The sequence below is a fragment of the Haemorhous mexicanus genome, chromosome W, assembly GCF_027477595.1.
Source record: "Haemorhous mexicanus isolate bHaeMex1 chromosome W, bHaeMex1.pri, whole genome shotgun sequence".
Taxonomy (NCBI): Eukaryota; Metazoa; Chordata; class Aves; order Passeriformes; family Fringillidae; genus Haemorhous; species Haemorhous mexicanus.
Window position 1 is genome coordinate 6,812,600 of NC_082380.1, and position 26,497 is coordinate 6,839,096.

The window sequence follows — 26,497 nt, forward strand, 5'->3', positions numbered from 1 at the left end:
ACCTCTCCTGTTTGGACCTACTGACCTGCTCCGGACTGGGACTTGGGAAATACCGAGAGAGAGTTTACACCTTGTGACTGCAGCAGCTGCCTAAGCGCGGGAGGGACTGATAACAGCGACCACCCCCAGGAGAGACTTTCTGAATTTGCCATCTTTTTCAGAGCGGTGAAAGAGTGGTGTCATCCGGTATTTTTCATTTTGTGTGTTGGGGGGTGCTGTGTTTGTCAAATAAACAGGTTCTTTCCACTTCTCTCCGAGGAATTCTTCCCGAACCAGTTGGGGGGAGGGGCCATTTGGGTTTGTTTTCTGGAGAAGCCCTTTTTGGGGATTCTCTCCCAAATTTGCCCTAAACCAGGACAAATTTTGGCGCCCAGAGCGCGGGGCTCGAGAGAGAGTCTAAAAACCCTGTTTTGAGTGCATTTTGATTGCCATTACTCTGTGTCAGTATAAAGCAGTTAATAGCCATGCTTTTTGAATTCATAATGTCTATTGGAGTAAAGGCTTGCATGCATTTCTGGTCCCTAGGGTTTTTTGAGATTTAATACCTCTATGGTCCCTTGGTTTATTTTCTTATCCAGAAATAGCTGTGGTATTGTCCCTAATACGTAGCTTTTACAGCAGAGGGGCAGTGACCAGAATAGCTATCCTGCTGGGATTGGTGGTAATAGCTTGTAAGAAGTTTATAAACATGTTGGGGTCTGCTCCAGTTGTGAATGGTTCATGGTTATGGTTATGCATCCAGTTTGTTAGAAGAGGAGCAGGGGATGAGGCTTTTCAGCCTTTGCTTTCCTTCTTCTCCTCTGAATCTGTTACATCACTATTGGAGAATGTTCAGTTTCCCCTGAATGTTAAAGAGACCATCTTTCTGGTATTCAATCTGGTAAGCTTCTTCTACACAGTCTGCTGCATCTCTAGAATGAGGGCTGAGATTTCTAGACAGGCTGATGAGACCCCTGACTCAGGAGTAGACCCAGGTGTGGAAAATCCTAAGTGGTGTGGGAAATGGGAGAATATGGGCCAAATCCTGAAGGAATTTTCTGACCCTATAGTCTGGGATTTTCTCCATGAACAAATTCAGAACCCAGCTGAGGTGGGGAAATACCTGAAAGAGAAGTACCAGGATGACCCTAAGGAGAAAAAGATCATTGCAGTGAGCTGGGCCTTGGCATATGCTTATCGCACATTTCTAGATACTGTCGGGCAGCAGACAGAGGCAGGGGGGCAGGGAGATAAATCAGCAGCTATCCCAGTCACTCAGGCTGCAGCCAACATCCCAGGCTCAAAGCCAGCAGCCGAGCTAGATAGCGAGCCTAAGCCAGCAGCTAAACCAGTGGTTGTTGCTACTAGCTCTAGAAGTGGAAAATGCACAGACAAGACTAATCGAACAGTGGATGATGATGATGATGCAGGAGAAGGATCCTCAGCGCCTCCTGATGTAAAATCAGAAGTCAAAGAAGCAGGTGCAAGATCAGAAGCCAATATGGAGACCTTTTCCCTGAAGGACCTCCGTGGCCTAAGGAAGGATTACACCCGGCGACCTGATGAATCCATAATTAGTTGGTTAGTCCGTCTCTGGGATGCTGCAGGTGAGGACACAATTCTGGATGGCACTGAAGAGAGGCATTTGGGATCCCTGTCACATGATCCTGTCATCGACCAAGGAATGATGAGGGGGGTTAATCCTCACAGCTTCTGGGCACGGGTCTTGGATAGTGTTGCACAAAGATACCTGTGTGCAGATGGTCTTTATATGCAGCAAACCCAGGGGAAGACCATAGAGCAAGGGATCCAACGCTTGAGAGAAATGGCAGTGGCAGAGATTGTCTTCTCAGGTGACGTAACAACTAGGAACCCAGACTTGGTACCATGCACGTCTGTGATGTGGCGGAAACTTGTACCACTCAGGCCACATGAATATGCTTCTGCCTTAGCCATAATGAAGCGGGATGAGAGGGATGAGACCATGCTGGATATGGCAAAGAAGCTCCGAGCATATGCAGACGCTGTGCATGGCCCAACACATGCCAGATTTGCAGCAGTGGAAACACGTCTGCAGAAGTTAGAGGACAAGATAGAGGAGAATCACAAGAAGCTCAGAGAGGAGATTAAGGAAGACCTTCTCCAAATCTCAGCAGTACAGATCAGAGGTCCTAGTGCCCAATACAGACGTTCCCCAGATGGAGAGAGAAGGTACACCCCACGAGCTGAGCTGTGGTTCTTCCTGCATGATAGTGGAGAGAACATGAGGAGATGGGATGGGAAATCTACTGCTGCTCTGGCACGACGGGTGTGTGAATTGAAGGAAGACAGGACTCAGAGAGGGAGTTCCACCAAAAGGAAACCAGCTCCAGTTGCCCATAGCCGAACTGCCAGATATGATGATGATGACGACATGTCTGACCCCCTTGAAGGAACATCCAAGACATATGCCCAATGAAAGAAGGATGACCAGGCTTAGAAGGGCCCTGCCTCTAGCCAGGTAGAGGCTAGGGAAAATCGTGTTTTGTGGTCTGTGTGGATTCGTTGGCCTAGCACATCGGAACCACAGGAGTATAAAGCTTTGGTTGACACTGGTGCTCAATGTACATTAATCCCTTCGAGACATGTGGGGACAGAGTCTGTTTCTATTGCTGGTGTGACAGGGGGATCCCAGGATTTCACTTTGGTGGAAGCGGATGTAAGCCTGACGGGAAATGAGTGGAAGAAACACCCTATTGTGACTGGCCCAGATGCCCCATGTATTTTGGGCATAGATTACCTTTGAAGTGGGTATTTCAAGGACCCAAAAGGACTCAGGTGGGCATTTGGGAGACCCGCTGTAGTGACAGAGGGCATCCAGCAATTGAGCACCTTGCCTGGACTGTCTGAGAATCCATCTGCAGTAGGACTTCTGAAGGTGGAAGAGCAACAGGTGCCAATTGCCACTTCCACAGTGCATCGACGGCAGTATAGAACCACTCAAGATGCTGTGTTCCCCATCCATAAGATGATCCAAGAGCTGGAGAGCAAAGGTGTTTTGCGGAGAAAATCAAAAACTCTACAACTTTGTAAAAGTTGTAAAGCCGGTATATTTATTGCAGCGCTGGACGCATGCCGGGATTACTCCCCGTAAAAGGCATGCGTGCTTCTGGGATCTTCAGGTCTCTTTTTATCTTTCTCTCCAAATACATATGCATACAATTTCACAATAGGTTCATACATATTCATTTTACAGACTTTGCGTGACAATTAGCGCTAGTTCTTTTGTTATCAGAAAGAATTCCTAGGTCAAGTTGACTTGTCTCCCCCCCCTTATCTCTGTCTTTCACTGAAGCAATTTCTCTGAGCTCAGACTAAACAGCTAAGATTCCAAGGCTTAACTAAAAGATGTACATTTAACTTAAATCATAATGGATTTCCACTCTGGAACCTGGAAAATTTCAACTCTGTCTCATTCCCCCCTTTCCTAGAAAATAAGTAAATTCTTTTACTTAATGCAGACTCTTATGACAATAGGTGTCTCTCAATGCTTTGTCATGTACATTTGATAGGGATGTTAACATAGCTACTCATTGTAGTATTCTCTAATTCTAAATTAGCAAGATCAGTTATAAATATATACAAAACAATTTTGCAAGCGAAAGTATGAACTACTTTCGACTGCAATATACTCATTTTTGCTCATGTAAGCTTTAGTCTCAGTTCATTGTCCCTTGATGTCACTCTCTAAGGGGGTTTCTGGGGCCTTCTTCACTCGAGAGTGATGGATCTAGGCATTCTGGTCTTTGATCTTGATTGCGGTGAAGGTGGTGAGAAGCACCTGGAACGGTCTCTCTCACTGTGGTTCTAAAGTTTTCTCTGTAAGAGATTTAACATATACATAATCTCTAGGCTGTATGTTATGTACTGGCTCATCTAGCTCTCTGCTCCGTGCTCCAGCCACATGTTTTTCAATTTCTCTGAGCTGTTTCATTTTGGAAATGAAATGTGATCTTCTATCTGAGGATATTGTGGCTGGAACTCTGAAGCGTGGTATTATTTTTTGTAGTAACACTTTGGTCGCCTCTTGAGCTTTGACAGTTCTGGTGGGGAATGCTTCTGGCTACTCTGAAAATCTATCTGTTAATACTAATAAATACTGATACCCCCCTTTCCTTGGGAGTTCTGAAAAGTCAATTTGCCACTGCTGTCCAGGCCTATGGCTTCTCTTAATCTGACCAAGTTTCGGCTTGGGAGCATTTTTGGGGTTAGTCTGGAGGCAAAGATCACACTGTCGGGTCACTTGAGTAATAGTGGCATATAAATTCTTAGCAACTATTCTTTTAATCAAGTAGGTGTATAGGGCATTTATTCTCCATTGTGCTTTCTGGTGCTCTTCTTTTACTAGTGACTACAATAAATGGGAAGGGATTACCAGCTTCTTTTCAATGGTAGCCCACTCTTCTTGGTTATACATCCTTTTTTGATTTTCAATTAATTTTCTATTTTTCTTATTATATTCTGGCTTACTTTCAAGGGAAATTTGACTATCTGGAATTAGGGCTCTTTCAATAGTTACTTCACTTTTTGCTGCTTCTTTTGCCTCTCTATCTGCCAGCTCATTTTTTTCTTCTAATTATGAGCTCACTCTTTGGTGTGCCTTGATATGCATAATTGCTACTTTTTCAGGCAGCTGAACTGCTTCTAACAGCTGGATTATCTCTTGTGCATGTTTGATGTTCTTTCTTTGTGAGGTCAGAAGTCTCCTCTCTTTCTAGATGGTTCTATGTGCATGCACGACTCTGAATGCATACTTCGAGTCTGTGTAGATGTTTACTTCTTTCTTTTTGCTATTTCTAAGGCACGGGTCAGGGCAATTATCTTGGCTTTCTGCGCAGAGGTGCCTGTTGGTAAGGGTCCGGATTCTATTACTTCTTTGTAGGTGGTCACTGCATACTCAGCATGTCGCTTTCTATTGGCAATGTAGCTACTCTTGTCAGTGAACCATGTCTCTGCATCGTCTAAAGGAGTGTCCTTTAAGTCTGGGCAGCTGGAGTAAGTAGCTTCAATGGTCTCTAGGCAATCGTGGTGCACCGCTTTTCTTTGATTTCTACTGAGAAAGGAAGCTGGGTTGACAATATTAGTCACCACTATTTCTACATCATCTTGCTCTACCATGATGGCTTGGTATTTCAGGAACTTCTGTGGTGAAAGCTAATGGCCACTCTTTACTTCTAGTACTGTGGACACTGTATGGGATACTAGCACAGTCATTCTTTGTCTCAGGGTAAACTTGCATGCTTCTTGAATATTCAGCACGACTACTGCTACAGCTCTGAGGCAACTTGGCCATCTTTTGGCTGTTGCATCTAGTTGCTTGGAGAAGTAAGCAGCTGCCCTCTGGTATGGACTTAAGTCTTGGGCCAGTATTCTCAAGGCAATTTTCTGTTTTTCATGGGAAAATAGAAAGAATGGTTTACTTACATCTGGAAGTCTCAGGGCTGGAGCTGACATGAGGGCACTCTTTAGCTGGTGAAAGGCCTGTGTGGCTTTTTTCGTCCACTGGAGGTCTCTGTTTCTATTGGCAATAAGAGCATAGAGGGGTTTGACGAGCAGTCTATAATTATAAACTCACAGCCGGCACTACTCTGCCATGCCCAAGAAGGTTCGGAGTTCTTTTATTGTCTGGGGTTTTGGGGTTTGGCATATGGCTTCTTTGCGAGTTTGCCTTAGAGTTCGTTGCTCAGCACTCATCTCATACTCCAGGTAGATTACTTTCGGTTTCACTACTTGTGCTTTTTTCTTTGATACTCTGTATCTTTGGAGTCTTAGGAGATTCAAAGGGCTTACTGTCTAGGCCACATATGCTTCTTTCATCTGAGTGGCTACTAGAGGGTCATCTACGTACTGCAACAGCTTTCTTTTTCCTTGTGGAGCTTTCTAGGACTCTAGATCTTTTGCAAGTTGCTCCTAAACCGAATGGGGGAATTTCGAAGCCTTGAGGCACATGGACTATGTGAGCTGGGTTTTGCACTGCTTTCAGGGCTTTCTCATTTGAATGCAAAAATTTTCTGGCTGGTTTTGTGGATAGGGAGGCAAAAGAAGGCATCTTTCAGATTTAAAACAGTAAATCAGGTTAGCTCAGGTGTTAAACAAGTTAGTAAAGTATATAGATTTACTACTACAGGGTATAAATTATTTGTTATCTTATTGACAGCCCTCAATCCAGTGCTATTGGTTTTTGGGCTGATTTCTTCCTTATCTTCTTTTCAGGGGGTACTGCTTAATTCTCACTGGTTGTGTTCTTTTCTTATGCTTTTTTACTATGGGGGGGGGGGTGTATTCTTCACCCTCTCTGGTACAGCAGAAGCTTATACTTCTGAAAATACTTGTTCTAATATCTCTTTACTAATTTCTTTCTTAATTTCAATGGCTGTTAATGTTAAGCTTAACATCTTTATATCATTTGCTTCTGGAGTAACCCCCCCCCATTTGGGAATGTTTAGAGAATTGGGCATATGCAAAAGCTTCTAAGTACACATGTTACTTCAAAGATTTGCAAAAGTATCCCTTCCCAGACTGGTCAGTTGTTCTCCACATTATAACATAATGGTTCTCCACAGGTACTAAAGCTTTATTTAAAACTGAATATATGGCTCCTGTATCAACTAAAATTCCACTCTTTTCTTTTTTTCTGGTCTCACTGCCTCTCGAAGAGGGGTTTGTTACTTCCTAGTTCTGGATGAACTGCCAGGAGGGGGATGGGTGCGAATGGGTATACCTTTGGAGCCTGAGCCCTCTTCCCTTTTGGGGAAGTCTTCTTTATCTTCTATTACTTTAGGAGGAGTCTTTAATAAATTATATGTACTTATTTTGCAAGTTGTAATCGGTTTGCATTTCACTATGATAAACTGTCTCTGACTTCATACATTGCTATCTTATGCTGCATGCTGAACAACACGTTTGATTTGCTTTCTCTTTGCTTTGTTTGCTTTTTCAAGGGCTAACACCAGTAGGTCAGAGGGAGCTCTGAACTTACAGTTACTCTGCCATTTTGGGTGAATTCTTAAAATAAAACTACATTAACATATGGGACTTTATTTCATTTCATTTTTTATTTTAAAACAGCATTAACTAAAATAAGGTATTATAAATCTTTTTTTTCTGAGCTGCCCCTACTGGCAGCTTTCTCTCAGTGAGCCCCTCCCAAAGGGGTTAGTTCAGGAACTTCTTTGCTCTGGTTAGTTCTCATTTTTTCTTTCTCTTTATACTATCTTGTTTCTACCCAAGCTTCACAGTGTCTTCTTTTCTCAGTTTTTTCTACACACAGATTTTCAGGTGGCAGGCATTAGATGTGATCTTCTACACATAAGCTTTACAATCTCAATTTCTGAATTGGCTTGATCAGGAACTTTAAATTTATACTTAAGGCACAGAAACTCTGCACACAACGTGCTAGCTTCTCAATGCACTAAAAGCTCTGAGGAATTGCTTGCAGGCTATTTTGTTTATCACTTCGGCGTTAATCACTTAACCTCTACAGGCGGGCTGTTTTCAGTTCAAACTGACTATATTACTAACTGAAGTCTTGTAAACTCATTAATTTCTTCTATCTAAACTCTGTTTTAGAAAATTTCAGTCTTTTCTAGTTCTCTTCTCGCACAATCTAATTCAAGCATTTTTACTGACACTCACTTTACTGCCTTGCAATAGGCTGTGCTTGTTACAGCAAAAACTTTGATATGCCCACAAACACAGACACACACTGCTCCCCCCCTTATCTCAAATTCACAAGTCAGGGCTGGAATTGCTGTGTGGGGGGTATTCTTGGAATTCCTTTAGTTCGTTTTACCACAGTTAAACATAAATCATTATACTCTAGTTCTTCTGTGTAAAATGCTACATTTGTTGCAAACAAAATCTTAAAATCTCTACAAACACCACTATACAATTCGAGCATCAAATTACCGCAATGTGGGAGAAGAACTACACAAATTCACCGGGAAAGGACATATCTCTCAAAGTGCCCACTTTTCTCAACACAACACAGAATACAATACACTTCAGCATTTACTCACACGAGCTTCCTCTGGTCTTCACACACTCTGGACACAATCAAAATAACAGCACACAGCAAAATTTGAGAGATAAAGTCTTACTGCTAGGGCAGAGGAACTCTCTGAGCTCATACTCACGGTTAAAATGTGCCCAATCTACACAAATTACTACTTTTAAACCCAGTACACATTTTGATTAACGTTTCTCTACTTGTTCTACTTCTCTGCAGAGCACTCTCTGCTCCCACAGCCTGCCCCGGCCGGTGCCTCAGGCTTCGCGCAGCTCTTTCAGTTGCGGGTAGAAACTCCCCCGCACTGTAGATATACTCTCTTTGTACATCATGCACTCACACAATTACAAACACACACCATGCATTAACTACACAACAATACAGTGTCCGGACGCTACACACATGCACGAGTTCACTCGAACTCACCCCCAGGATTGCTAGTGGCCGCTCTATCGGACAGTGAACTCCCGCCTCTCAGTCGCTCTATTGACCGGTCTGCCTGCAGGCACAGGCTGAGCACTCAGACCTCTCTGAGTGACTTATTCAGCCTTCCTATCTCCCGGGGGCCTTCTTAATACATACCGAATCCTCCGCACGCCAGCAGGTCCTTGTCTGTCTCCGCAGAAGGCAAAGTGAGACAGCGGAGCTCCTCCGGGGAGATTCCGGGGCGCGCCTAGGAGGTCCCTCTATCCCTCCTGCCCTGCGGAGACAGAGACGGAATCCCCTGCCTGCCTCACCAGAATGTTTTGCGGAGAAAATCAAAAACTCCACAACTTTGTAAAAGTTGTAAACTTGGTATGTTTATTGCAGGGCTGGACGTATGCGGGGATTACTCCCCTTAAAAGGCATGCGTGCTTCTGGGATCTTCAGGTCCCTTTTTATCTTTCTCCCCAAATACATATGCATACAATTTCACAATAGGTTCATACATATTCATTTTACAGACTTTGCGTGACATTTAGCGCTAGTTCTTTTGTTATCAGAAAGAATTCCTAGGTCAAGTTGACTTGTCTCCCCCCCCTTATCTCTGTCTTTCACTGAAGCAATTTCTCTGAGCTCAGATTAAACAGCTAAGATTCCAAGGCCTAACTAAAAGATGTACATTTAACCTAAATCAAAATGGATTTCCACTCTGGAACCTGGAAAATTTCAACTCTGTCTCAAAGGGGTGGTCAGCAAGACCCACACACCCTTCAACAGCCCCATTTGGCCTGTGCGTAAATCTGAAGGAGAATGGAGATTGACTGTGGACTACCGTGCATTGAATGAAGTGACTCCACCACTGAGCGCTGCCGTGCCAGACATATTAGAGCTCCAGTACAAGTTAGAGTCCAAGGCAGCAAAGTGATATGCCACTATTGACATCGCCAATGCATTTTTCTCCATTCCTCTGGCAGCAGAATGCAGGCCTCAGTTTGCTTTCACCTGGACGGGAGTGCAGTATACCTGGAACCAATTGCCCCAGGGGTGGAAGCACAGTCCCACTATCTGCCATGGACTGATCCAGACTGCACTGGAAAAGGGTGAGGCTCCAGAACACCAACAGTATATTGATGACATCATTGTGTGGGGGAACACAGCTGCAGAAGTGTTTGAGAAAGGACAGAAAATCATTTAAATCCTCCTGGGAGCTGGTTTCACCATTAAAAGGAGCAAAGTAAAAGGACCAGCTCGTGAGATTCAGTTCCTAGGAGTGAAGTGGCAGGATGGACGGCGTCAGATTCCTACTGATGTCATTAACAAGATCACAGCAATGTTTCCACCAACCAATAAGGAGACACAAGCTTTCCCAGGTGCCATAGGCTTTTGGAGAATGCACCTTCCTGAGTACAGTCAGATCGTAAGCCCTCTTTACCTGGTCACCTGCAAGAAGAACAATTTCCACTGGGGCCCTGAGCAACAACAAGCTTTCGCCCAGATCAAGCAGGAAATTGCCCATGCAGTAGCCCTTGGTCCGGTCAGGACAGGACCAGATGTGAAGAACATGCTCTATTCTGCAGCCGGGAACCATGGCTTGTCCTGGAGCCTTTGGCAGAAGGTGCCTGGGGAGACTTGTGGTCGACCACCAGGATTTTGGAGTCCAAGCTACAGAGGGTCCGAAGCCAACTATACTCCAACCAAGAAAGAAATCTTGGCTGCCTGTGAAGGAGTACAAGCTGCCTTAGAGGTGATTGGCACGGAAGCACAACTCCTCCTGGCACCCCGACTGCCGGTGCTGGGGTGGATGTTCAAAGGCAAGGTTCCTTCCACTCACCATGCCACTGACACTACATGGAGCAAGTGGATTGCCCTTATCACTCAGCAGGCCCGTATAGGTAAACTGAATCACCCGGGGATTTTGGAGGTAATTACAAATTGGCCCGAAGGTGAGAATTTCGGTGTCACAGATGAAGAACCAGAACCAGTGACACGGGCTGAAGAGGCTCCTCCATATAACCAACTGCCACCAGAGGAAACACGCTACGCTCTTTTCACGGATGGTTCCTGTCGCATCGTAGGGATGAACTGGAAGTGGAAAGCAGCCATATGGAGCCCCACATGACAGGTCACTCAAGCCACCGAAGGAGAAGGTGGATCGAGCCAACTCACTGAACTCAAAGCTGTTCAGCTGGCCCTGGACATTGCTGAGAGAGAGAAATGGCCAAAGCTCTACCTTTACACTGATTCATGGATAGTAGCTAATGCTCTGTGGGGATGGCTGGAGAGGTAGAAAAAGGCCAATTGGCAGCATAGGGAAAAACCAATGTGGGCTGCTGATAAGTGGAAAGACATTTCTACCAGGGTAGGGAAGCTACCTGCGAAGGTCGGCCATGTAGATGCCCATGTCCCCGAGAGCAGAGCTAATGAGGAGCACCAACACAATGAGCAGGTAGACCAGGCTGCAAAGATAGGGGTGTCAAAGATAGACCTAGATTGGCAACACAAGGGAGAGTTATTCCTAGCTTGGTGGGCCCATGATGCCTCAGGTCATCAGGGCAGGGATGCCACCTATAAGTGGGCACGAGACCAAGGGGTGGATCTAACCATGGACAGTATTTCTCAGGTTATCCATGACTGTGAGACGTGTGCTGCCATCAAGCAAGCCAAGCGAGTGAAGCCCCTGTGGTATGGTGGGCGGTGGTCCAAGTACAAGTATGGGGAGGCCTGGCAGATTGACTACATCACACTGCCCCAGACAAGCCAAGGCAAGCACTATGTGCTGACCATGGTAGAAGCCACCACTGGATAGTTGGAAACCTACCGTGTGTCTCATGCCACTGCCCGAAACACCACCCTAGGCCTTGAAAAGCAAGTCCTGTGGAGACATGGAACCCCTGAGTGGATTGAGTCAGACAATGGGACTCATTTCAAGAACAGCCTTGGGGGTTGTCTTTGCTCAGGGACCTGGTTGCACATGGTGGATAATGCAAAGAGATGGAACGACACGATGTGTACCTCAGGGAGATCGGATTGTGAGGTGAGAATGATATGCAAATATCATTGTTTGCTATGTTATTGCCATTGTCTGTACACTAAACCATATAGACATGAGATAGGAGGAAATTGTTTGACGATATGGGATAAGGGGTGGAATGTCCTAGGTTGACTGTTATCCCCATTCGTGTGTGTAATTTATGCTGGATATTATGTTCTGTGCCTTTAAGACTGGCAGAGTGAAAGTTTTGTTTTGGGCCTCTTATCAGCCACTCAGCGGGACATACAGATAGCACCAGTACATAGTGCTGCTTTTTTTGCTTTTTGCGCTGCGTTTTGCTTTTGCTCTTGCTTCTGCTTTGCTTCTGCTTTGCTTTTGCTTGCTCTTGCTCTTTTCCCTCTTCTCATTAGTTAATTTAGCTAAACAGTCCAAATTCCTTCCTGGACTGTTTCACCTCTCCTGTTTGGACCTACTGACCTGCTCCGGACTGGGACTTGGGAAATACCGAGAGAGAGTTTACACCTTGTGACTGCAGCAGCTGCCTAAGCGCGGGAGGGACTGATAACAGCGACCACCCCCAGGAGAGACTTTCTGAATTTGCCATCTTTTTCAGAGCGGTGAAAGAGTGGTGTCATCCGGTATTTTTCATTTTGTGTGTTGGGGGGTGCTGTGTTTGTCAAATAAACAGGTTCTTTCCACTTCTCTCCGAGGAATTCTTCCCGAACCAGTTGGGGGGAGGGGCCGTGTGGGTTTGTTTTCTGGAGAAGCCCTTTTTGGGGATTCTCTCCCAAATTTGCCCTAAACCAGGACACAAGTGTAGCATTTTACGCAGAAAAACTGCAGTATGGTGATTTATGTCTAACTGTGGTAAAATGAATTAAAGGAATTCCAGGAATTCCCCTCCCACAGCAACTTAAGCCCTGACTCTCTTGAATTTGAGATAGGAGGTGGGGTAGGGTGGGGGGGGTCCTGTTTTTGTAGGCATATCAGAGTTTTTGCTGTAACAAGCACAGCCTTTTGCAAGGCAGAAAAGTGAGTGTCAGTGGAAACAATGCTCTAATTAGATTGTGCAGGAAGAGAACTGGAAAAGACTGAGATTTTGTAAAACAGAGTTTAGGTGGAGGAGACCAAGACAGGCATTTTGTCATTTGCGTTATTCTAAGGAAACAAAGGCTACTCAGAGAGGTATAAGGATTTTAGTAGCAACCTTTTGTGAGAAGCAAAGAAGTAAGAGGGTGTTTGAATTATTAGAAAAGAGAGTTTCAAGTAATTTAAGAAACCCAACAGAAATAATTAAAGCTGAGTGTGATCAGCCTATTTTGTACCCCAGGACTTTGAATTGAGGCAAAGAGTTGGGATGGGGTAGAAAGATGGGAACTAAAAGAGTAGAGTTTTTAGTAGACATGGGAGCAGCATACTCAGTGTTAAATAAAGCCTTGATGCCTATAACAGATGATTATGTTATGGTAAGGAGGCAACTGGCCAATCTGAAAAAGCATACTTTGCAAGCCATCAAAATATTAATAGGTTTTTGTATATGCCCAACTCTCCAAAGGTCCTGTTGGGTAGGGACTTGTGGGAGCAGCTGGAAGCAAAGATCAGATTTAAAGATGTGGAGATTATTCTGGAGTTAAAGGATCAACATTATGTAGACATACTAGGCTTAACTGTAACAATTAGTGCAACTGAAATTGAAAATAAGGATGAAATTAACAAGAAAATAATGGATCCAGTATTTCCTGGAGTATGGGCTTCTAACATACCAGGGAGGGCATCGAATGCACCTTCTGTGCAAGTTAAGGAAAACAACCAGTTAGGGTCAGGCCGTAAAAGCCTGATCTGCACCTGGTGGTGGCAAACTCATACATCTTGCTAACATGTTTAGCACCTGAGCTAACCTGGTTTACCATTTCAGTTCTGAAAGATGCCTTCTTTTGCCTCCCTATCCATGAAGCCAGACAGAAAATTTTTGCATTCAAATGGGAAAGCCCTAAAAGTGGGAACAAAACCCAGCTCACATGGATTGTGTGCTTCAAGGCCTTCAAGGCTTCAAAATTCCCCCACTCTGTTTGGGGAACAACTTGCAAAAGATCCAGAGTCCTGGGAAGCTCCACAGGAAGAAGGAAGAAGCCTTTTAAATTTCCTAGGACTCCAAGGATACAGAGTATTAAAGAAAAAGGCACAGGTAGTGACCTGGGGAACAAGGTTACTGCTGGGCGACAGACTTTAGGGCAGGCACGCAAGGAAGCCATATGCCAAATCCCGAAACCCCAGACGATAAAGGAACTCCAAACCTTCTTAGGCATGGCAGGGTGGTACTGGCTGTGGGTTTATAATAAGGGACTGTTGGTCAGATAGAGATCTCCAGTGGACAAAGGAAGCCACATGGACCTTTCACCAGCTAAAGAGTGCCCTCATGTCAGCTCCAGCTTTGGGACTTCTGGATGTAAGTAAACTATTCTTTCTATTTGGGTCCATATCGGAGAGCAGTTGCTTACTTTTCCAAGCAACTAGATGCAACGCCCAAAGGATGGCCAGGTTGCCTCACAGCTGTAGCCGCAGTCAAGCAGAATGTGCAGAATATTCAAGAGGCGCGCAAGTTTACCCTGGGACAGAAAATGACTGTGCTAGTGTCCCACACAGTGTCTGCAGTACTGGAAATGAAGGGTGGCCACTGGCTTTCACCACAGAGGTTCCTAGAATACAAGGCAATCATGATGGAAGAACTAATATTGACAACCCAGCTTCTTTTCTCAGTGGAAATCAATTAGAAGCAGTACACCACGATTGCCTGGAGACCGTTGAAGCTACCTACTCCAGCCGCCCAGACCTAAAAGGACACTCCTTTGGACGATGCAGAGACCTGGTTCGCTGATGGGAGTAGCTATGTTGCCAGTGGAAAGCGACATGCTGTATACGCAGTGACTACATGCAGAGAGGTAATAGAATCCGGACCTTTACCAACAGGCACCTCTGCGCAGAAGGCCGAGATAATTGCACTGACTCGTGCCTTAGAAATGGCAAAAGGAAAGAGAATAAACATCTATACAGACTCGAGGTATGCATTTGGAGTTGTGCATGCACATGGAGCCATCTGGAAAGAGAGGGGACTGTGGACTTCACAAGGAAAGAACATCAAATATGTGCAAGAGATAATCCAGGTGCTGGAAGCAGTTCAGCTGCCTGAAAAGGTAGCAGTTATGCATATTAAGGCACACCAGAGAGTGAGCTCATAATTGGAAGAAGGAAATGAGCTGGCGGATAGAGAGGCAAAGGAAGCAGCAAAAGGTGAGGTAACTATTGAAAGAGCCCTAATTCCAGATGGACAAATTTCCCTTGAAGGCAAGCCAGAATATAATAAGAAAGGTAGAAAACTAATCAAAGCTCAAAAATGGACATGCAACCAAGAAAGGTAGGCTACCATTGAAGGGAAGCTGGTAATCCCTTCCCGTTTGTTATGGTCACTAGTAAGGGAGGAGAACCAAAAAAACACACTGGGGAATAGATGCCCTTAACACCTATTTGATTGTAACAATCATTTCCAGGTATGTATATGCTACTATTACTCAAGTGACTCGACAGTGTGATCTTTGCCTCCAGACTAACCCCAAAAATACCCCCAGACCAAAACTTAGTCAGACTGGGAGGAGCCATGGGCCTGAACAGCAGTGGCAAATTGACTTTTCAGAACTCCCAAGGAAAGGCAGGTACCAGTATTTACTAGTATTGACAGATACATTTTTCAGGGTGGCCAAAGCGTTCCCCACCAGAACTGTCAAGGCTTGAGAGGTGAGCAGGGTATTATTACAAGAAACAATACCACACTTCGGAGTTCCAGCCACAGTATCCTAGGATAGAGGATCACATTTCATTTCCAAAATAGTGCAACAGATTAGTAGCCACCTGGGCATAGATTGGGAACTTCACCCTCCATACAGCCCCCAATCGAGCGGCCAAGTGGAGAAAATTAATTATTTGATTAAGCAGCAGATTGTAAGACTGGGGCAAGAAGTTAATCTACCCTGGCCCCAAGCTCTTCCACTGGCACTGTTGTGAATTCAAACTAATTCTAGAACTAAAGAAAGGCTGAGTCCCTTTGAAATGCTTTATGGAAGACCATATGGAATACAAAAGGGAATGGCCACCCATATTGCAAGGTAACATTGGCCACCTACACAGTGGCTTTAAGCAAACAGCTCAGAGAAATTGAGAAACGTGGCTGGAACTCAGAGCAGAGAGCTAGATGGACCAGTACATAACATACAGCCTGAGGATTATGTATATGTTAAGTCTCTTACAGAAAAGACTTTGGAACCACAGCGGGAAGGACGATTCCAGGTGCTTACCACCTTCACCGCAATCATGATCAAGGAGCAGAATGCCTGGATCCACCACTCTCGAGTGAAGAAGGCCCCAGAAGGCCCTTGGAGAGTGACACCAGGAGACAATGAACTGAGACTAAAACTTACTCAGGCAAAGTGAGTATATTGTGGCCGGGGGTAGTTTGTAATTTCATTTACAGAATTGTTTTGTATATAATTATAATTGGAGTCTTAGAATTAGAGAGTACCTCTATCCAAAGTGATACTGAATGGCCTTGGTCCCAGGCTTTTAATCAGTATACTGGATCCATGGGAGAACCTTCTGAGATAAAAGATTTAAACCTATCCACTGTAGTAATCCACGGGAATCAGGTATATGAGGAGCAGGAGTGGCAGGAACGAGAACTATGGACAGTTAAAGGGAATTGCTAATGCAAATTAACATCTCAAAAATCCAACCAGCCTGCTCCTCTTTCCTAAGAACATCCTTTGAGGACTGGACAACATGGTTACAAAGACAAGTACACCTCAGGAGTAGAATAAGAAGGGATCTAACTGGGATATTAGGGACAGGATTGGGAGTTTTAAATGGAATTGATTCAGAAATACTAATGAACAAGCTGGTCACTGCAGCAGATGGTCTAGCAAAATTGAAACAGCCTTTACAGTCATCTCTATTGACATTAGGAACTAGCCAGTGGCAGATTTCAAAAGTACTGCCAAAGTGGGAGAAGGCCAGGGACCAAGACCACAAGTTAAGAGTAGAAGCGCTTAGTACAGTTCAAGATAATGTGTCTTTAGCTTTCAGTTGTATACAAGCACAGTTATGGATGCAGGCAACAGCAGCTTTGATCATATGGGAAGGGGGTGAAGGTGATTTTCCAGCTGAAATTCAGAGGGTTTTCTGGGATACTGCGTTTGATTTTGAAAGGAAGTTTTAATCCTGGTGGACTATGGTATATTTCACCTATGATCCTGCTTCTAATGTGGCCACTGCCTTTGTGCTTACTATACATAATGCCACTGTTTACGTTATCCACCCCATCATTGCACTAGGATTAAATAATGAGAAAACGGTGCTCTACCCTTCAGAACATAGAGTGTAGGCACGAAAGGTGAATGAAAAATGGCAAACAGTAAACTTAGAATTATGTGCTACTAGGGAACAACTAGGATTCATTTGTGAAAGCAATACTATTAATGCTCAAGATGTGTGTCTTGACAATGAACAAAGTATTTGCCACTTAGAGATTCATCCAGTCACTGATCAGAAAACTGTACTTGTATATCCTGGTAAAGGTTGCGTATGCTTGAGATGTTCTTGTGCTAATGTAAAAATTGATAACAACAATGTTATTTTGCCTGGTAGAAATCATTCTAATTTTTGTATTTGTAATTTTGTTAAGATTATCTGGTGTGATTTTTTTGTATTTGGCCCCAGTGACATCCCACCAGCTGATTAAAACCAATTACACAATGCATCACAGACTATCACTTACTCTTATTGGAATGGACCTCACATTGGTAAAACAATTACCTATTAGAGATCTTGATGAAAATCCAAAAATAGCAGATTAAAAATCCTAATTACTGTCCGACATGATACAAAAGAAATAACCTGAATTCTCAAAAAAAATAAAACAAAATGCAGATCATCACTGGTGGTCTGTAATCTTTGGGTGGTCACTAACTGCAAATGGGATCTGTAATAAGTTGTCACCCCATTGTAGTTTTGTTAATATTAGTTGGAGCAAGTTTAGGGTTATCCTTTATATTGCTAATTTGGAATTGGAGAATACTGCAACGAGTGGCTATGTTAACCTCCTTATCAAATGTACATGGTAAAGCATTAAGAGACACTTATCATAGGGATTTGCATTAACTAAAAGAATTTACTTATTTTTTTAGGAAAGGGAGAGAATGAGACAGAGTGGAAATTATCCAGAGTAGAAATCCATTTTGATTTAGGTAAAATGTACATCTTTGAATTAGAGATAAGGGGGGGGGGCTTGAACTTTGAAGTCTATGGCTTGAAAACATAGCTGTTTGGTCTGACTGCCTGTTCTCGCAAAAACCTATGCTCAAAGAAACTGCTTCAGCCGAAGGATAAACAGACGAAGAGACTGCATGAGGCAGGGCAGGGTGACCCAGGAATTCTTTCTGTACTTTCTGATAAAAAACTAGCTGCAAGTGTAACACAAAATCAGTAAAATGTGTATGTATGAACCTATTGTGAAATTCCATGCATATGGATTAGTAAGGGAGATAAAAAAGGGATCTGGAGTTCCCAGAGGTAAGCATGTCTTTTAAGAGGAGTGATCCCCACATGCGTTCAGCGCTATAATAGACATACCAGCTTTACAACTTTTACAAAGTTATGGAGTTTGTTTTCATTTTCCGCAATTCAAGAGAGAACATGAAAACACACATTTTGGGGCTGAAAATCTTTTGAAACATCTAAAAAAGGCAGCAATAGGAAAGGGAATGACTGATATTGTACAATCAGCACAATATCAGTAAAAAAAATCTGCTGTAAAAACAACTCTTACACAAAGAAAAGAGTTCTGCTAGGAGTAACAAATGTAGGGGATCTTCCTGGAGATTACTGTCAAATAGATTTTGTGGAGTTACCACGCAAAGAGTGATACTGGTACATATTGATATTAATTGACACCTTCAGTGGATGGCCGGAAGCCTACCCCTGTTGCACTAACACAGCCAAGGAAGTAGTAAAAATTTTGCTCAATCATATAATTCCATGGTTTGGGGTACCCTTGGGGATGTCATCCAACACCACACTTTGTTGCAACTGTGGTTAAGGAAGTTAGCTGGATTTTGGGAATGACTTGGGATCTGCAAACACCTTATAGACCCCAAGCGAGTGATAAAGTTGAACATAGGAATGGAACCCTTAAAACACAAATTAGTAAAATTTGTCAGGAAACATCCATGACATAGGTTCAAGCATTGCCTATAGCTTTACTGAGAATCTGCATACAACCAAGGCGGAGGGATAACATCAGTCCCTATGAAATACTGTATGGCAGACCGTATCAGATTCCTCACATTCCAGGTGAAATTCACATGAAGGGGAAACTTGATTTGCAGAAATATCTAATGGCTTTGGGTTCCACTTTGCAGAAGGTCCAGAATTACATGGTGCTATCCAGACCCATAGGACTGGACACACCTGCACATCCCTTCCAACCTCGAGATTAAATCTGTATTAAGTGGTGGGACAGTGATCCTCTACAAGCCAAGTGGAGAGGACCATTCCAGATTCTGATGGCCACCCTCACCACAGTCAAAGTTGCTGGCAGAGGACCCTGGATTCACTACTCCAGAGTTAAGAAAGCTTCTGCTCCTGAAACAACTGTAAAAACAGACTGATGCAGATGAAAACGTTTTAACTGATTCCTCTTCTGTGCCCAAAGAACTGTTCGCAATAATCATTATTCTTCTTTGCATGATACCCAACTGTGCATTACTGTTGTTAGATGTTTATTATTATTTATTATTAATATTATTATATATTTATCTATTATTACACATTTACTGTTAGATATTTACTGTTATTAGATATTTATTCAGTATTAGATGTTTATTTACTATTATTTATCTGTTATTATATGTTTATTATTACATGTTTATATTGATCATTGGTTACTATTGTTAGATACTTATCTTTTTTTAAATACCTATTATTAGTAGATATTTAGAATGGAGATTTGGCAAGTTGAAGTCCTTGTCAAGCCTCTAAGGGGGGAAATGATGCCTCAGGTTTTAGCTTTTATATTTTTCAGCTTCTGTACTGCTTTAGTGTGTAGTTCTGAGCTTCATATTAGGGGATAATAAGCTCTCTCCACAGAATAGGCAGACAAAACAATTCCTTCTCTAGCTGGGGACTAAGAACAAATGATCCAAATTTCAGGCCAAAGAGTGTAAACAATGTGGACTGAAGATAGAAAACCAAGAAGGATCGGACTTCATAAGCGAAAGCTATAGTTGGACAATTAACTCCAATATGCTAATGGACCAGAACTTATAAAAGTGTGAGACCCTGTGACCAGTCGTCCATTTTGTGACCAATTTGGGTTCATTTTAGGTGCAGCCCTGACTGGGCTCTTGTACTGCCCAAGGTGTATCCATTGAGGCCTTCTAATAAACACCTACTTTATTCTTTAACTCCATTTAGTCTCTGTTCTAGGTCAGCCTTCACTCTGAACTCTCCAAAGGCACTGTTGGGTAGGGATTTGTTGGAGCAGCTGGAAGCAAAGATCACATTTAAGAATGGGCAGATTATTTTGGAGGTAAAAATCAACAATATGTGGAGATGCTAAGCTTAATGTTAACAACTGGTAAAACCAAAACTGAGGATGAAGAAGAGATTAACAAGAAAATAATAGATCAGCTATTTCCTGGGATATGGGTCTCTAACATACCAGGAAGAGCAAAGAATGCACCTTCTGTGCAAGTCAAACTTAAGGAAGGAAAACAACCAGTTAGGATCAAACAGTACCCTTTGAAAAAGGAAGATAGAGAAGGGATTAGGCTGGAAATGGAGAACTTTCTGCAGCTGGGACTATTAAAAGAGTGTCAATCTGATTTTAATACTCCCATTTTACCTGTTAAAAATGTGATCATATTGAGTAGTACAGGACCTACCTAAGAGCTGTTAACAAGATTACTGAGTATCTGCACCCAGTGGTGGCAAACCTATACTTGCTGACATGTTTGACACCTGAACTAACCTGGTTTACCATTTTACATATGAAAAATGCCTTCTTTTGCCTCTGTCTCCGTGAAGCCAGCCAGAAAATTTTTGCCTTCGAATGGGAGAATCCCAAGAGTGCACATTACGACTCAGCTCACATGGACAGTATTGCCCTAAGGTTTTAAAAACAGCCCCATGATATTTGGAGAACAACTTGCAAGAGATCTAGAGTCCTGGGATGCTCCATCAGAAGGACAGCTGTTGCAGTATGTAGACAACCTCCTGATACCTACCTGAAACCAAGAGGCATGCGTAGACTGGATGGTAAGCCTCCTGAACTTTTGGGGTTTACAAGGGTACAGAGTATCTCAGAAAAAGGCTCAGGTGGTAAAGCAAACAGTCATCTACCTGGGTTATGAGGTCAATGCTGGACAAAGGACTCTAGGGCGAGACTGCAAAGAAGCAATATGTCAGACCCCCAAAACCCCAGACACTAAAAGAACTGAGGACCTTTTTGGGGATGACCGGGTGGTGTAGGCTGTGGATTTACAATTATGGACTGTTGGTTAAACCCCTGTATGCCCTGATCATGGAGGGAAACAGAGATCTCCAATGGACAAAAGAAGCTACGCACGCCTTCGACCAGTTAAAGAAGACCCTCATGTCAGCTCCAGCTCTAGGACTCCCGGATGCGAGTAAACCATTTTTTCTGTTTTCTCATGAGAAGCAGGGGATTGCCCTGGGGATACTAGCACAAGAGCACAAGACTTGGGCCCGTATCAGAGAGCAGTTGCCTACTTTTCCAAGCAATTGGATGTGGCAGCTAAAGGATGGCCAGAGTGTCTCAGAGCTGTTGCTGCAGTGGTGCTGAATATCCAAGAAGCATGCAAGTTCACCCTGGGCCAGAAGATGACTGTGCTAGTGTCCCATACAGTGTCTGCAGTGCTGGAAGTAAAAGGCGGACACTGGCTTTCCCCACAAAGGTTCCTGAAGTACCAAGCCATAATGGTGGAATAAGAGGATGTAGAAATTGTAGTCACTAACCTTGTGAACCCAGCTTCTTTTCTCAGAGGGATACAGAAGAACCAGTGATCCATGATTGCCTGGAAACTATCAAGGCCACCTAATCCAGTCATCCAGATTTGAAGGACACCCCCCTTGATAATACAGAGACCTGGTTCACTGATGGGAGCAGTTGTCATCAGTGGAAAGAGATATGCTGGGTATGCTGTCACCACTTGCAGAGAGGTAATAGAGTCTGGACTGCTACCAACAAACACTTCTGCACAACAGGCTGAAATAATTGCTTTAACCTGTGCTTTAGAATTGGCAAAAGGAAGATAGATCAACATTTATACAGACTCAAGGTATGCATTTGGGGTTGTGCATGCAAGCGGAGCGATTTGGAAAGAACAGACTGCTGAATTCACAAGGGAAAAGTATTAAACATGCACAAGAGATAATAAAGAATGAGAAAGCAAGCTATAACCAGGAAGGGTGGGCTGTTATAAAGGAAGGAAAAAGAAAACTTGTTATTCCCTCTCATTTACTATGGTCACTTGTAAAAGAGGAACATCAGAAAACACGAAAACACACTGGGGAGTTGATGCTTTGTATAACTATTTAAAAGACAGGATTCTAGCCAGAAATTTACAAAGTACAATTATTCAAGTGACCCGAAATTGTGATCTTTGCCTCCAGACTAACCCCAAAAATATCCCCAAACCAAAGCTTGGACAAATTAGGAAAGGCTATAGGCCTGGACGACAAGGGCAAATTGATTTTTCAGAACTCCCCAGAAAAGGGGGTATTGATATTTATAAGTATTAACAGATACCTTTTCAGGATGGCCAGAAGGCTTTCCTACCAGAACTGGCAAAGTGTGAGAGGTAACCAAAGCATTGTTGCAAGAAATAATGCCATACTTTGGAGTCCCAGACACACTATCCTCAGATAGAAGACCACACTTTATTTCAAAAATTGTGCAGCAAATTAGCCGCCACTTAGGCATAGACTGGGAGCTTCACACTCCATATCACCCTCAGTCAAGTGGCCAAGTGAAGAAAATGAATTATTTGACCAAGCAACAAATTATAAGGTTAGGGGGCAAGAAGCAAAATGACCTTGGCCCCAGGCTCTTCCATTAGCATTACTGTGAATTCGGTCTAAACCTAGGACAAAAGAGAAATTAAGTCCTTTTGAGATACTGTATGGAAGGCCATATGGGGTGCAAGATGGAACACCTACCCAAGTAGGGGAAGAAACCCTACACAGATACATGGTGGCCCTAAACAAACAACTCAGAGAAATCGAAAATCATGTGTCTGGGTCTTGAAGCAGAGAATTAGATGGGCCAGTAGATGACGTACAGCCTGGAGATTATGTGTATGTTAAGTCTTTTGCAGAAAAAACTTTGGAGCCACAGTGGGAAGGACCATTCCAGGTGCTCCTCCCCACCTTTATTGCAATCAAAGTCAAGGAACAAAATACCTGGATTCACCATAGTGAGTGAAAAAGGCTCCTGAAGAACCTTGGAGAGTGACACCAGGTGATAATGAACTGAAACTAAAGCTTACTCAAGCAAAATGAGTGTATTGCGGTTGGGAACATTAGTTTTGTTTATAGCTGTAACAATAATTCAGGAAAGTACTTCTACTCAGAACAACGTTGAATGGCCTTGGTTCAAAGCTTTTAATTGGGTCACTGGCTATATGGGAGGTTATTCTGTTATCAAAGATCTGAACCTATCAACTGTAGTCATGCACGGGGACTGGGTGTATGAAAAGCATGAGTGGCAGTATGAAAAGTCAAGGTGGCAGGTAGGATGGACACTTCGAAGAATTATAGGAGAGGTCATGAAAGTAGGATGCTGAATGATCAATGGGACTACCCATGAGAAAGCAAGAGAAATTTATGTTTCATCTGCACCGGCAGATGGAATATGTAACAATGATCCCAACAAACTGGAGTGTTGGCATAATTTTACCCTAACACAAACTGCTACAGTAGTGTACATTTGGGGCCAGAGTAGTATGGGACTTTCATTCAAATTTACAATAGATGCCATGCCTACCACAACCACAACAACCAAATTGGCCACAAGCACCCAAGCCTCAACCATGCCACCTAAGCTTGAAACCAAAGTCTATGAAATTGGACTGTACGTAATCAGAAACGTGGGACAGCAACAATTATTGTTTAACCCAGAATGGTCCCTCAAGCGTGTTGAACTGTTGATGTAGATGAACATTTCAAAGATTCAGTCAGCTTGTTCTCCTTTTCTAAAAACATCCTTTGAAGTTTGGACAACATGATTGCAGAAGCAAGCTCATTTTAGAGGCAGAATACGAAGGGATTTGACTGGAATGATAGGTACAGGGCTAGGGGTTTTGAACAGAATTGATTCAGAAATATTAATGAACAAACTGGCCACTGCAACTAGTGATTTGGCAAAAATAAGGCAGCCTTTGCAATCATCTTTGTTGGCATTAGGAGCTAACCAATGGCAAGTTTTGAAAGTCCTACCAAATTTAAAGGAAGCTGAAGACCAAGATCACAAATTAATAGTAAAGGCACTTAGTATGGCTCAAGATAATGTATCTTTAGGTCTTAGTTGTATACAAGCACAGTTGTGGATGCAGTCAACAGTCTTTAGTTATAAGAGAAGGAAGTGAAGGCATTTTCCCAATTGAAATCCGAAAAGTTGTTTGGGATAATGCCTCGAGTTCAGTAAGAAGACTGCAGTCTTGGTGGACCATGGTAAATTTTACTTATGACCCCATTACTAACGTAGCCAGTGCCTTTGTACTTACCATATGTACGGCTACAATCAATGTTATCCACCCTATCATTGCATTAGGATTAAATTGTGAGAAGGCAGTACTTTACCCCTCTGAACATCGGGTATGGGCCAGGATGGTAGAGAAGAAATGGCAAACTGTAAACGTAGAATCCTGTATTACTCGAGAACAGTAGGGATTCGTCTGTGAAAGTAATACCATTGATGTTCAAGACATATGTTTAGATACTGAACAGGGTGTATGCCACTTTGAGATCCATCCAGACACCATTCAGAAAACTGTGCTTATATACATTGGTCGGGGCTGTGTATGCTTGAAAACTGCCTGTGCCTCAGTAAAAATAGAAAATGAAGACAGATACTTGCCTGTAAAAAATCACTCCAACTTTTGCATTAACATTGTAGGGTGCGATTTTATATACTCAGTACCAGTTGTCTCCCACCAATTGATAAAGGCCAACTACACAACGTATTACCATTTATCACCTGCACATATTGGCATGAACCTTACCTTGGTAAAGCAGTTAATAAAACATCAAGATCTGAGTAAGATCTTGAGAGAAATTAAAGAGAATGGAGAAAAGGTTTTAATAACTGTTCATCATGATGCAAAGGAAATTAGCAGGGTTTTGCAGTGAATAAAACAAGAAGCAAGTCATCATTGGTGGGATGTACTTTTTGGATGGTCACTGAAAGCAGCAGGCATACTTAATACCCTAATCCATCCAATTATCGTTTTGCTCATTCGAGTTGGCATAAGCTTAATTTTGTCCATTGCAATACTTATGCAGAATTGGAGGATACTACAACTGTCGATGGCTGCAGGGATTGCGACCCCGACTTGTGTTAAAAGTCTCTGTTTCAGCCCGCGTGTTCAAAGGATGAGTCAAAGCTCTTCAGTTTTTCGGTCTCAAGGTTGTTTATTGTATCTTATCTATAAAATTTTCTCTCTGCCCAGCCGAGGTCCGTTCAGCAGGACAGACAGAGGCACTCTGCCTGCCCCCAGGGCAGTGTTATCTTTATATACTACAAACTACATATAACATGTTTACAATTACTTTCCAATACCTATCACCTATGTTAAACAGTGAGCTTCTACTCTAAACCAATCTGAAAGTGCCAACATCACCAGTGAAGATGGAGGTAGAGAAGAAGAAGAAGAAAGGCTAGACATGCCCAAAACCCTCCATCTTGTCCCCAAAAACCCCTATACCAAAAATCCTAAAACCTACATTTACACCCTGTGATTACTTTATTCTTACACTATTTAAACTGCCGTGGCTTTTATCTCTTCATGTAAAGGTGGCAATTTGCTCCAGGGTTCGTAATCAAACCCACTGGTGTTCTGGGCTGTGTGCCAGGGTCTCTGAGCCCCCTGGCAGAGGTCCCGGCAACTCCGGACTCCCAAAGGGATGTCCTGAGTTCTGACATACGAGTAGCAGTTTTGACTTCATTGTCAAGAGCATATGGTATAGCCTTGAAAGATACTTACCATATGACTTGGTTAGATGAGGAAGAATCTTTGTATTAGTAAAAGAATTTACTAACCCTATAGAAAAAGGGGGAAAATTAATCAAGGGTTTAAAGAAATTGAAAGAGTTAAGAGTTTAGCTAGATTTAGTTAGGAGGATAGAAACAATTTATAATGATTAAAAGTATACCAAGAAGAATAGAAGTAATGAGGAATAGTTAATTATTAGCAGATGGAGTAGTTAAGGCTAGGGTAATATATCACTGGTTTGTCTTTACTGTGTTTGAAGAAGCAGGATAAGAATGCAGATTTAATTGTGAAAAAGAAGAGGACTGTGACTACACCTGTGCCCCAAAGCCAACTAAGACCAAGTTGGGGAGCTTGGACTATAGCCCAGGGGTCAGAAAGCCTGCCAACACACAAAGGTAAAAAAGTCACCTTCAGGAAGACGCTTATTACTTCAACTTCAAAGGACCACTCGCCATTTCAAAACCCACTGACCCATTTGAAGTGAAGGATTGCTCAAGCGTGAAGGAACTTTGAACTCATTATAATAGATTTTAATACAAAGCAGATGTAGGCGGGGTTATGTAATGAATATGTATAAGCGTTCTGTGAAATTATATGAATATGTAAGACTTTTTTTGATAAATAAGGGAGCTGGGGGCTTTGTGATTCTACATATGTCTTTGGGAGGTTATTCCCCAAGTGTCCAGCGCTGTCAATAAACATATCACTTTCTGACTTTAA

General features: G+C 43.0%; 1 protein-coding gene across 3 annotated transcripts; it reads left to right on the forward strand.

Moving 5' to 3' along the window:
* The first annotated feature begins 489 nt into the window (after positions 1-489).
* Positions 490-26,497, forward strand: LOC132341438 (uncharacterized). 3 transcript variants are annotated; one of them, XM_059873019.1, is made up of 3 exons: positions 490-12,079; positions 15,732-15,919; positions 18,905-19,948. In XM_059873019.1, the coding sequence occupies exon 1, from the start codon at positions 689-691 to the stop codon at positions 2,435-2,437; it is 1,749 nt and encodes a 582-aa protein (XP_059729002.1). In that variant the 5' UTR covers positions 490-688; the 3' UTR covers positions 2,438-12,079; positions 15,732-15,919; positions 18,905-19,948. The 3 variants fall into 3 exon arrangements, 2 of the variants coding, with proteins under 2 accessions (XP_059729002.1, XP_059729003.1); XM_059873020.1 differs by having other exon boundaries at positions 490-11,483; XR_009490211.1 differs by lacking the exon at positions 490-12,079 and adding an exon at positions 13,681-14,729 and having other exon boundaries at positions 18,905-26,497.

What these genes read in the sequence shown, in the direction of transcription:
- LOC132341438 (XM_059873019.1), top strand. Translation starts at nt 689, where the DNA reads ATGTTGGGGTCTGCTCCAGTTGTGAATGGTTCATGGTTATGGTTATGC.